The sequence below is a fragment of the Asparagus officinalis genome, chromosome 4 (assembly GCF_001876935.1).
Source record: "Asparagus officinalis chromosome 4, Aspof.V1, whole genome shotgun sequence".
Lineage (NCBI taxonomy): Eukaryota > Viridiplantae > Streptophyta > Magnoliopsida > Asparagales > Asparagaceae > Asparagus > Asparagus officinalis.
Genome location: NC_033797.1, coordinates 125,601,038 through 125,613,219, shown reverse-complemented (window position 1 = coordinate 125,613,219; position 12,182 = coordinate 125,601,038). Strand labels below are relative to the sequence as shown.

The following is a 12,182-nucleotide window of genomic DNA, read 5'->3' as shown; positions in this document are numbered from 1 at the left end:
CCACACTGATTACTCTCAAAATCAAAAGACAACATTTTTGAACCCGCACTTAGCCTGTGAGTCCTTCAGTACAGATATTGGGGTGCCAAAAAAAAGGAATCAACACTTTGGGTTTGGAAAGAACAAACCTTCTGCTTTTCACCCTCCGTGAAATGTTACCCTTTTTGGAACCCGATACGCAACGGGACAATAAATAGCGATATATCGGGCGGTGATCGGATCCTCGTGGAGCCCGAGCCTCCCTTATATAATCCGACTGCCACTAAATGGCGCAACTCAAACACAAAGAAACCACGATACTCTCTCTCTCTCTCTCTCTCTCTCTCTCCTCTGTCTGACCTCACATTTTCCCGAGGCTTTTGCTGCAACGTTTTTCTTGTGCCCTAGATTTGTTTCTTTCCACTAAAATGCAATAGAATTTCATTCAAATTGTGTGAAAATTCTGGCGTCGCCTCGTTTGTTGATGATCATCTAAAGCGGACGAGGCCATATTTTGCACCTTTTGCTCTTTGGTAAGGCTTCTCATTACTAATACTGTTCTTGTAATTTCCCTCCATTTTCTTTTTTTTGCTATTTTTAAGTTGCCACTTGAGGTTCATTCTTAGATAGTAAATCCAGGTTTTTTTTTCTTCTTTTTCTTTTATTTTGATCTGATTGAGTTTATATCATACTGGCGTTTTTAATGAATTTGACGGAGTTAATAGATCGAGCAAAAGAATTTGTTTATTTGTTTTAAGAATTGATTGGCTCTTTTGGGAATCTCTCCTTGAGTGGAAAAGATTAAAATTTTAAATTCTTTTGTGTAAAAGTGACGGTGATGGTGCAGAATTTATGCTTTGTACGTGAAGGAAATGGAAGGAAAAAGTTGGACAAGGACAGCTTTTATTCTAAATTTAGCATTAAAATTAATCTCTTCAAGCATTTCGACCAAATTTATGCTGATTAATTATTTTAATTAGGTTACTATTCTTGCATGTTTCTTCACGGACGATATATATTCAAGTTATCTTTATTACCAAAATTTCCGGCTGATCACTGATTATAAGCATGCCTCTTCTTTTAAGTTGTGCGTTCATTTTTTCAGGCTTGTATAGTTTTTGTTAAGCGTCAACCCAGTTATTAATCTGTAATTAAGAGAATGTATATTTGCAGGTCAGCTTTGCGGTAATACTGTAGATACTAGTTTTTACTTATGAAACCTTAGTTTTTTACTTAAGCAAGCTTTTGCTTTAAGTTATGCAATTTTCTAAAGTTATTAAGAATTAATTTTCTTTTTAATGTTTCTGCTAATATGAAGGAATCAGATCATCTTATTGCTCTAATTCTTCTCCCCCTTTCTTCTCTGTTTTGAATATATAATGGTCCTTTACAACCTCTCCCTCAATTTTTTTTTTTAAAACCTCTGACTTCAATGAGAGAAACTTCCCGGTGGTTGGAGGCATTGCCTTGAACTTGTTGCTTCTTAATCACAAATCATATATATTATCAAACTTCATCAAACTTGTTGCTTCATAATCACAAGTCATGTATATTTTCAAACTTCATCAAGTTCCTCGCTAAGGCCTTACATTAGCATCATCCAGTAACATTGAAAATCTCATGTGCTGCATTTAATAAGTTTACAGAGATTTATGTTCATAAATTCCAACTGTGGTTGGTTATTTCCGAGGACAGACTTCTCTAGTACTCCAGCTAGCTCTTCATTAAACGAATTTTTGTTGTTGAACACGACAAAAGGCTACTGGAAATTTTTTGCATAATTTTATTTATGATTCCCAGGGAATGAGAAAAAGAAAACATTTTATTTTGCACCGAAAAATAAGTTCGATTTTGTGAATTACATAAGAGAATAGAAAGAGTCAACCATGCAACCGTTGTGGGGAGCTATAATTCATTGATGTGAACCCCCTCTCCATGTTTCAAGGGGGAAAAAACATGGAGCATGTCTCCATGTTTTAAAGGGAGACATTCCCCGAAACATGGAGCATGTTTCGGGGATGTTGTCTCTCCTTTCGCCCTATAAATAGTGGAGGAGGAAGAGAGATTTGTGGTGTGGAGGAAAAGAGAGTGAGTGAGAAGTAAAAGAAAAGAGAGAACTTATGAGTTGTACAAGTTTGATATTCTACTCATAGTGAAAACCCTCTCCCGTGGACATAAGCAAGTTTACCGAACCACATAAATTGCGTGTCTTAACTGTGAGCTGGTTTTGCTTGTAGGTTCCCTCGACAAGTCAGTCTTAGAACTGATGAGAGGTTGAGCTGGAACAAGAGTTGGCTATTGCTTGTAGGTTCCCTCGACATTCAGTCCTAGAACTGCTGACAAGTGTATATCTCACTTTGTTGAGATATTTAACTTCTGTTCTTGTTTTCTTTGTGAAACGGGAATATTAAGGTTGACTTGAGATTTTGTGAATACAAAAGTTAGGGCTTTCTCTCTCAACTGATATCGCTTCCCCGGCGTGAGGGCATGACTTTACGTCCAACAATTGGTATCAGAACCCTTTATTTAGATTGGAGGTGATAAAATTTCTGATCTGAGGTGGTGTTTCATTAGTGTGGTGAACACAAGGTATTTGTTGGAATTCCTGAGAGAAGAGGATTTATTTATACAAGCGAAGAATGACGTCAACAAGTAAAACAGTTAAAGTTAAAAAGTACGAGATCGAAAAGTTCAATAGGAAGAATGGTTTCTCCTATTGGAGGATGCAGATGAAATACTCGTTGATTTCGTAAAAATTGCACAAGATTTTGGCTGGAAAAGAGAAGAAGCATAAGGATATGTCTGATGAGGATTGGGAGGAGCTGGATCTGGAAGCACGGGCGTCGATTATCCTTTGCCTTAAAAGGGATGTAGCTTTCTTTGTAGATGGAGAGGAAACGATTGCGGGCGTGTTGTCGAAGTTAGAAAGCACATTCATGATGAAGAGTAACGAACCGGATCTATTTGAAATCCAAATTATATACTTACAAGATGGAGGAGGGCTCATCAATCTGAAAATACATCAACAAGTTTGATAGGATCATATCAGACTTAAAGGACATAGACGTGATAGTTGAAGACGAGGATCAGGTATTTCTACTACTTCTATATCTGCCGAAATCTTATGAGAACCTGGTACAAACATTGATACTTGTAGGAGACAATTTGACGATTGATGAGACTAGAACAATGCTTCTAGCGGATGACCTTCGGAAGATTACAACCAGTGACATGACTACTGGTGGTAACAAAAAACAAGTACAGAGATTGTTTGCTAGAGGAAGGGGTAATGAGTGAGGAAAAGACAAAGGAGGAAAGTCTAGATCGAAATCGAGAACTCTTGCGGGAAGGGCGTGTTTTAAATACGGTGAAGTTGGGCATTTCAAGGTTGATTGTCCTAATAAGAGAGTAGGTGAGAAAAAGGACAACAATAAAACCAAGAGGAGAGAAGACAAGGAAGAGGCGAGTTACGTCTCGGAGGAAGGGAGCGATAAAGAATGCTATGTTGTTACGGGTAACGAAGATACCCCTAGTAAGTGGATTCTTGATTCGAGTTGCTCTTACCATATGTGTCCAAATAGGAAGTGGTTTACTACCTATAGAAGCATTGATGGTGAAACCGTATTGATGGGAAATAACAATGCTTGTAAAACGGTGGGGCTTGGCGATATTAAAATCAAGATGCATGATGGAGTGGTCAGAACCCTAACGGATGTGAGGCATGTTCCTGACTTGCGAAAGAATCTCATCTCAGTTGGTGCTTTAGACTCCGATGGTTGCAGAATAATAACAGAGAACAGAGTAAAGAAAGTTGTTCGAGGTTCCTAGGCAGTGATGAAGGTTATTCGTCACTATAATCTATATACTCTCTCGGGTACAACAGTAACAGAAGATGCAGTGGTTAGAACTGATGGAAGTGGTGGAGACCCATGTGAGCACATACGGTTATGACATAGACGGCTTGAGCACATATCAGAGAAAGGCCTAAATCTGCTTGGTAAATAGGATTTGCTGAAGAATCTTAAGAAACCTTACATGGATTTTTACGAGGATTGTGTGTATGAAAAGACACACATGGTTTAATTTCTGAGAAACAATCACAAGAGCAAAGGGATACTAAATTATGTACACACGGATGTTTGGGGTCCTATTCAGACAACTTCCAAGGGTGGTTCCAAGTATTTTGTCTCGTTCATAGATGATCATTCGAGGTATGCTTGGATTTATTTTCTTAAGCACAAGAATGAGGTATTCGAGATATTTAAGAAGTGAAAGGAGATGGTTGAAAACAGGACATGGAAGAAATTAAAGATACTAAGATCTGACAATGGTACAGAGTATACAGATAGTGCATTCAAGGAGTTCTGTGATCAGGAGGACATTACTAGACACTGGATAGTCAGATCAACACCACAGCAGGATAGGGTCGCGGAGAAGTTGAACCGTACGCTGCGGGAGAAAGCAGTGAGTATGCGATCATATGTTGGTTTGGGAAAAGAATGGTGGGCAGAGTCGATTGCTACAGCTTGCTACATAGTAAATCGATCTTCATATTCTACACTGGATGGTGATACACCCTTTAGGATGTGGTTAGGGGAGCATGCAGATTATGAGAGGCTCCGGATTTTTGGGTGTACCGCCTATTATCACGTCAATGAGGGAAAGCTTAACGCGAGAGCCAAAAATGCATTATTCTTGGGGTATGCAAAGGACGTAAAAGACTATCGTTTTTGGTGTACAGAAGATTCGAAGTTCGTGATCAGCATGGATGTTATCTTTGATGAGAAATCCATAATTGCTAAGACGTCCAAGGATGATGGTGTTGGGACTGTTAGGACTTCAAAGTCTCAGGTTATTGAGATAGAACCTAAGGACTAACCAGATTCTAGTCGTGTTCAAGTGGAGGATCATGAAGATGATAAGCTTGAACATGAGGAGGTTCAGCAAGAAAATACACAGGCACTATAACAACAACAGTTCGAGGATAGTTTGGCTTCCACTAGGTCAAGGCGAGCATACAAGCAGGTACTAAAGCTGGGTTTGATCAACCCTTGAAGCATTATGGGCAGGTTAATTTGGTAGAATACGTACTCTTGGTGGAGGATGATAAGCCGGTTACCTTCAAAGAAGCTATTCGGAATAAGGATAGTGAGAGTTGGTTGGCTGCGATGGAAGAAGAGATGAAATCTCTTTGGAAAAACCAAACATGGGAGGTGATCCCATTTTACGTAGGAAGAAAAGCTATTAGTTGTAAGTAGGTGTATAAGAAAAAGGAAGATCATTCAGAGCTCGGTGGTACAAGGTACAAGGCGAGGCTAGTGACTAAAGGGTTTGCACAAAGAGAGGGTGTGGATTATAATAAAATATTTTCTCCGATGATAAAATACACTTCTATTCGGGGCTATTGAGTATTGTTGCTCATGGTAATTTTGAGCTGGAACAACTCGATGTAATGACGACCTTCTTGTACGGAGACTTGGATGAAGAGATCTCTATGCATCAACCTAAGGAAAAAAACCAAACATGGGAGGTGGTCCTATTCCACGTAGGAAAAAAAGCTATTGGTTGTAAGTAGGTGTATAAGAGAAAGGAAGATCATTCAGAGCTCGGTGGTATAAGGTACAAGGCGAGGCTAGTGACTAAAGGGTTTACACAAAGAGAGTGTGGATTACAATAAAATATTTTTTCTGGTGATAAAACACACTTCTATTCGGGGCTATTGAGTATGTTACTCATGTTGATCTTGAGCTGGAACAACTCGATGTAAAGACGACCTTCTTACACGGAGACTTGGATGAAGAGATCTATTGCATCAACCTAAGGGCTACAAGGTTGAGGATAAGGAGCATCATGTATGTCGCTTGAGGAAATCACTATATGGATTGAAGCAATCTCATCGGCAGTGGTACAAGCGATTTGACTCCTTCATGCTGAAGCATGAGTTTTCGTAGAGGTGATTATATCTATCTTTTTTTGTATGTAGATGACATGCTTATTGCTCCGAGGAGCAAGGTGGATATAGATAGGTTAAAATCTCAACTTGGTAAGAGTTCGAGATGAAGGACATGGGCGCTGTAAGGAAAATACTGGGTATGAAGATTAGAAGAGAGCGGGCGAATCAGTGATTGCTCTTAAGTCAGAAGGGCTATATAGACCGGGTGATCGCGAGGTTCGGGATGCAAAGTGCTAAGTCAGTGGTGACTTTATTGGCTCCACACTTCAGGTTTTCAGGCAAATAATCTCCCACTACAGCGGAAGAAAAGGCACACATGAAGCGTGAACCTTATGCTAGTGCAGTTGGCAGTTTGATGTATGCAATGGTGTGTACACGTTTAGATATTTCACAGGCGGTCAGTATAGTTAGTAGATTAATGACGAATCCGGGAAAGGCACATTGAGAAACATTAAAGTGGGTCCTGAGGTACTTAAAGGGTACATCGGATACGGGTCTGTGTTTTGGTGGAGATACATGTCAGATTGATGGGTTTGTGGACTCTGATTATGCGAACGATCTAGATAGACGATCTACAGTGACATGAGGCTCTAGTTAGTTGTCGATCGATGTTACATGCTACAGTGACACTTTCTATTACAGAGGCCGAATATATGGTCATGACGGAGGGAGTGAAGGAAACATTATGGTTGTGGGGTCTTCTAGACGATTTGGGGATTGAGCAGGAGAGTGAACTTGTGGTGCGATAGTCAGAGTGCGATTCAATTGGCGAAGAATCAAGTTCATCATGCTCGTACCAAGCATATCGATGTCAGATATCATTTTGTACGGGATGTCATAGAGGAAGACGATATTTCTCTCATGAAGGTGCATACGAATGAGAATCCCGTGGACATGTTAACTAAGGTGGTTACATGTTGCAAGTTTAAGCATTGCTTGGACTTGCTTCATATCAGCCCGTGTTGATCTACCTAAGAGGGTATGGCCCTTTGGGGCGATGATGGGAGTGAGATAGAGACTATGTTGAAGAATAGTTACAGAACTATGATTAGCTTGATCCCAGTGAAGGGTACGTAGGTAGCCACAGTATAGTGACACAGCTGGTTTGGCCTGGTTTGCTGTTTCAGATCTCTCTGGTGATATTCGTGGTGTTCTTTTGATGTTCGTCCAAAATTTAAGGTTTATCAAATGATGTACGAGGTGGAGAATTGTGAACCCCTCCCCAAAACGTGGAGCATATCTCTATGTTTCAAGGGGGACATTCCCTAAAACATGGAGCATGTCTCCATGTTTCAAGGGAGGACATTCCCCTAAACATGAAGCATGTTTTGGGGGATGTTGCCTCTTCTTTCTCCCTATAAATAGAGTGGAGGAGGAAGAGAGATTTGTGGTATGGAGGAAAAGAGAGTGAGTGAGAAGTAAAAGAAAAGAGAGAACTTGTGAGTTGTACAAGTTTGGTATTCTCCTCATAGTGAAAACCCCCTCCTGTGGATGTAGGCAAGTTTGGTGAACCACGTAAATCTCATTTCTTAACCGTGAGCTGGTTTTGCTTGTAGGTTCCCTCGACAAGTCAGTCCTAGAACTGATGAGTGGTTGAGCTGGAACAAGAGTTGGCTATTACTTGTTGGTTCCCTCGACATTTAGTCCTAGAACCGCTGAGAGGAAGAATGTATATCTCACTTTGTTGAGATATTTCACTTCTTTTCTTGTTTCCTTTGTGAGACGAGAATATAAAGGTTGACTTGAGCTTTTGTGAAAACCAAAGCCAGAGCTTTCTCTTTCGGGTAATATCTCTTCCGCGGGCGTGAGGGTGTGACTCTACGCTTAACAATTGAAGAATTTGGAAATAGAGGAATCAACTCATTGAAGATGAACAACCTAATCCTGTTGAAATTGATTTGTGGACCATAATCGCATAGATACAAGAGATCTACATGTTTAGGAGTCTCATTAACTTTATTCGAAAACAAAGTCTTTGTGGGTACCGAAGATTTGAGTATAACTTGGCATTTTGTTGTTTGGAAAACTCATAAACTTGAATAAAATTGTAGAAGAGCTTTAAGCAGGATATGGAAATATGATGGGGCTAGAGCATCATAGATGATCTCAAAATACTTGATTAATGGAGATTGTGGATGACCATGATATAGCTTATAAAGCTTAGAATATGTTGCTTGGCTTTTCCTTGATAGGGAGAGACTGGATCCAAATCCTCTTCATTAAGTGATCCTATTCACATGTAAGAGTCCAACAGATGATACTTAGTTTCGTGATACAGCTTTTGCACCTAAGAGTCAAATGAGCTTGCATAAGTTATTGGCTTATAGTGCTTTGCATAGTAATAATTTGCCATAGAAGCGGCACTTGATTAGCTTTGGAGAGAGGTTCATCAGGAGCACATGGAACCTTGCAAGACAAACATGGGATTCGAGAGTTAATATGAATGATATGTTGCAAATAGTAATTTATAGGTGTAATATAGGTGTAATAATTTATGTAAATGTTATGTTGCAAATAGTAGTGACCAAAAGATTTAATATGTTTTCCTCTGATAGGAATTCCAGTAATTCTTCAGATCTTTTCTCTATTCGTTGTTCATCGTTTTAATTATCTCGGCCAACCATGTCCTGCGTGTGGTACTAAACAAAGGCCAAAATGATCTTTATCAAGCCTTTTCTTGAAATATTGGTGAGGTTCATTCTCATAGTGCCAATATTTGAATAAGTTGATCCTGATTTATAAATTTCTTTTTTGTCATTACTTTCAATAAAGTTCGAGATGGATCACATAATGGTTAAATGTAATATGCTCTTAAGACCACATTTCTTTATGGTTGTTTTTTTGTCATGCTAACTCCTTTTGAGGTTCCTATATTTTAGACTTATTCGATGGTCTTCTTGTCTTAGCACTGTAATTTTGGAATGACGTATGTCAATATGTAAGCCATATTCATTATTCCTTGCAAATGATTTGTTCTTCTTTTTTCTGCATTAGCCTGATTTCTCTCTCACAAGCTGATAGGCAATTTAACACATGATAGAATTTCCTCTTCAAGCTCAGAATTATTGTTCAGTTTGTTCCAGTCAATCCTCTATGATGAATGTTTCTCTTGTAATTCTGATTTTAATAGTCTTTCTTTTTATCTTTCTTTGTCCTGGTTGTAGATAATATTTTTTCAACATCAAGATGGTTAATTTTGGAAAAAGACTGACGGCAGATCAGGTTCCTGACTGGAAAGGGTATGCTTTATTCTCTGGTTTGACACGTTAACTTCTATCTTATGTTTTATTCTATGATTTGATATGTTAAACTTCTTATTTGAATGAGAAAATAATTTACCCTCAAAACAAAGACAGCTGAAGTTTGCACCGTTTCAAGTTCTGATGCCTTTCACATGCAGTTAAAGAACGATTAAAGTTTTATCTTACTTGTTCATGCTTATCATGTAATCTCATAGTTCATTCACTTCTTGAAAATATTGTACTTTAAAAATTATTCCTTAAAAACTATCGGTCACCTAACTAATACAATATTACATAAGTGCATCATTCATAATTTAAATTGGTACTTCATCCTGAAGTAAATATATGCATAGATAATTCATAAAAATGAGGACTTTATGCCAATTTTTGGTATAAGCTTGTGGTCTTATGGCTGACTTTTCTCTCCTCCAAGGGTCCTCACCTTAATTATTTTTCCATCATATATGTCATTAAACTAGACCAATATGCCTCTTGCCTAGTATTTGTTTCTTTTAGGAAAATTGATCTTATTTTCTTCATGGGGACCCTATCTTATGTTTTTCCTACATTAATAAGTCCATACTTCTTTCATGGACGTCTTTGGCATAGTCTAAATTGTTTTCTGTTTAAAGCCTTTCTTTGTTCGATTAGTTTCTATTACTTGGCTCATAACTTTCCTGCCATGATAATGTAAACACCTCACTTTGCTTTTTTTTTTGTCACAGATGGTAATCCTAGTTCCTGTGCTGAATTTTGAGATGTCTATAGTTTGAACCATGGATTATATTTTTTCGCTCTTCCTTAACTACTCTTAATTGATTCTCACCTAAAGTTTTATGAAAGCAATTCTTCCATTTTTTTTCTCATTGTTGTTTCCTTGGATAGGTTGTCCTTTCTCTTGTATTAGCAAGATGACATGTGTATGTATCTGTGAGAAAGGGAACGTGCAGTCGTTGTAGGGAATTTCCTTTATCATTTCTCAAAGCACATTGTGGATCAAATTTCAATTATTGCTTTCATATTTCTTGACCATTGCCTTCTCATCAAATTTCAATAAGAAGATCACTTTTTGGTAAATTTGTAGGGTGTCATTTCTGGTACCTTCCTTTAAATTATATTTATCTAGTTAGCTTTTTTCCTGTTTTCTTTCTAAGTTGTATAGCACTGTTGTTCAATCTAAGAAGATAGCTGTCACTTCTAGGTTATATACAACTTTTTATTGAACAACTTTATCAATTTCTTCCACTATGGCTTCTTCATTCATTTGTCTTTATCCCTTTCGGGTTTACTAGATACTACATCAACTACAAGTTAATGAAGAAGAAAGTAAAGCAGTATGTTCAACAGAATCAAGTAAGTGGAAAGGAGCACTGCCAGATTCACAAAGAGTTTTCAAGGATGCTTGATGATCAGGTATTGAGAAGTTTATGGATCTACCTTAACTGATTCTTGTTAATGCTAAAATAACCGCCTGATGAGGTGTTATTAATGCATATGCTTTGCTGCACCTATGATCTACTTACTGTAGCATTCACATGTTCTAGAATCTGTGTTCATTTATACTGTAGTGTGGAACTAGTGCAATGAAAGTATAATTTAATAGAAAATCAGCAACTTCTGTGCTTGATTATGTTTGTGCATTTGTTTCCTTGATACAACTGTCCTTCAGATGCGAAGGCCACAGTGATGATGCTGGTTTGTTAATTGTAAGTTTACACCCCCATAAAATCAACCTGTGACTGTTTATCATATCCGACTGTGTCAAGGTTTTCTAGAAAGTCACCTTTATCCTTTCGAAATTGTTAATTATAATCCATTCTACCTGGTACATAAGCTTTCAGAGCAACTAACCAATAATCAAATTTATATAATTTACTTCTAGTTATCTAGATCGTCTTTCCTATCCTGGAGCCAAAGGTTCTGTACGATGGACATATTTTACACGACCTTGAAAGTGTTGGAATCAAAGCTACCAGCTCCCCAAATTACTTCGTACAAGTGTAATCTTATCGTCAAATTCTAGGAATATAGATTCAAGCTAATAGGACTAATTTGTCCTCAGAACAGAAGGTGTATTGTCAAGAAATTCTAGGAATATAGATTCAAGCTAATAGGACTAATTTGTCCTCAGAACAGAAGGTGTATTGTCAAGAATAACGGTAGCTGACTATTACTGTTTTACAATTAATTGACTCCTAATACTCCTTTGAATAATGTTATCTATGAGGTCCTATATGTTGAGTTGAGAGGAGTGGTGGACACTAAGAAATATTTTGTTATTATTTCTTTAGTGGTACAAACACCCAATACTTTCAAATACAAATGCTCTCTCTACTACAAAATTCTTTTACAACACACTACTATTTCACTTACTCTCTCTCTTCCTCTCTTTATTCCTTTCTCTTTCTCTCACTTACTTTTTTTCTTTGCTAGTGGGATAATCTCAAACAAATACTTAGAGGTTATTTTCTCTTTCTCTCACTTACTTTTTTTCTTTGCTAGTGGGATAATCTCAAACAAATACTTAGAGGTTATTTATAACATTGGTTTAGGGGTCGGTAAATACTATTAGGGTTAGGTGATTACTGTAGCTAGGTAGGTGGGGATAGATGAGTAAAGCTGCTGACTTTTAACACTTCCCCATAGCAACTTCTCTATCTATGAGTTCAAACTGACTTTGAAATTCAACAAACTTTGAAGTACTCAGTTGGTGAATGTCAGCTATTTGTTCGTTTGTGCTGATTAGCTTCATTACGATCTCCTCTTGAAGAATTTTCTCTCGAAGAAAGTGATGATGTACTTTGATGTGCTTCGTCCTAGCATGAGAAATTAGATTATCTGCTAATCATATTGCAGACTGATTATCATAATGTAAAGCTACTGAGTAGTTTGTGGACTGTTATAGATTTCTCATTAACTGAAAAATCCACGTGTTTTTCTGAGTTGCCATCGTTGCTGATCTATACTCCGTATCTATAATTGACAATGACACCGTTGACTGTCTCTTG

The 12,182-nt window shown here is 37.8% G+C and overlaps 1 protein-coding gene across 1 annotated transcript in view; it reads left to right on the top strand.

Annotated features, from left to right (window-relative positions):
* Nucleotides 252–12,182, top strand: part of LOC109838089 (SPX domain-containing membrane protein Os06g0129400-like) — a 35,876-nt gene continuing 23,945 nt past the window's right edge. The window contains exons 1-3 of the mRNA XM_020406557.1: nucleotides 252–512; nucleotides 9,097–9,171; nucleotides 10,467–10,587. Of these exons, the coding sequence (XP_020262146.1) occupies nucleotides 9,119–9,171; nucleotides 10,467–10,587 (174 nt within the window). The 5' untranslated portion in view covers nucleotides 252–512; nucleotides 9,097–9,118. The remainder of the gene's footprint in view (nucleotides 513–9,096; nucleotides 9,172–10,466; nucleotides 10,588–12,182) is intronic.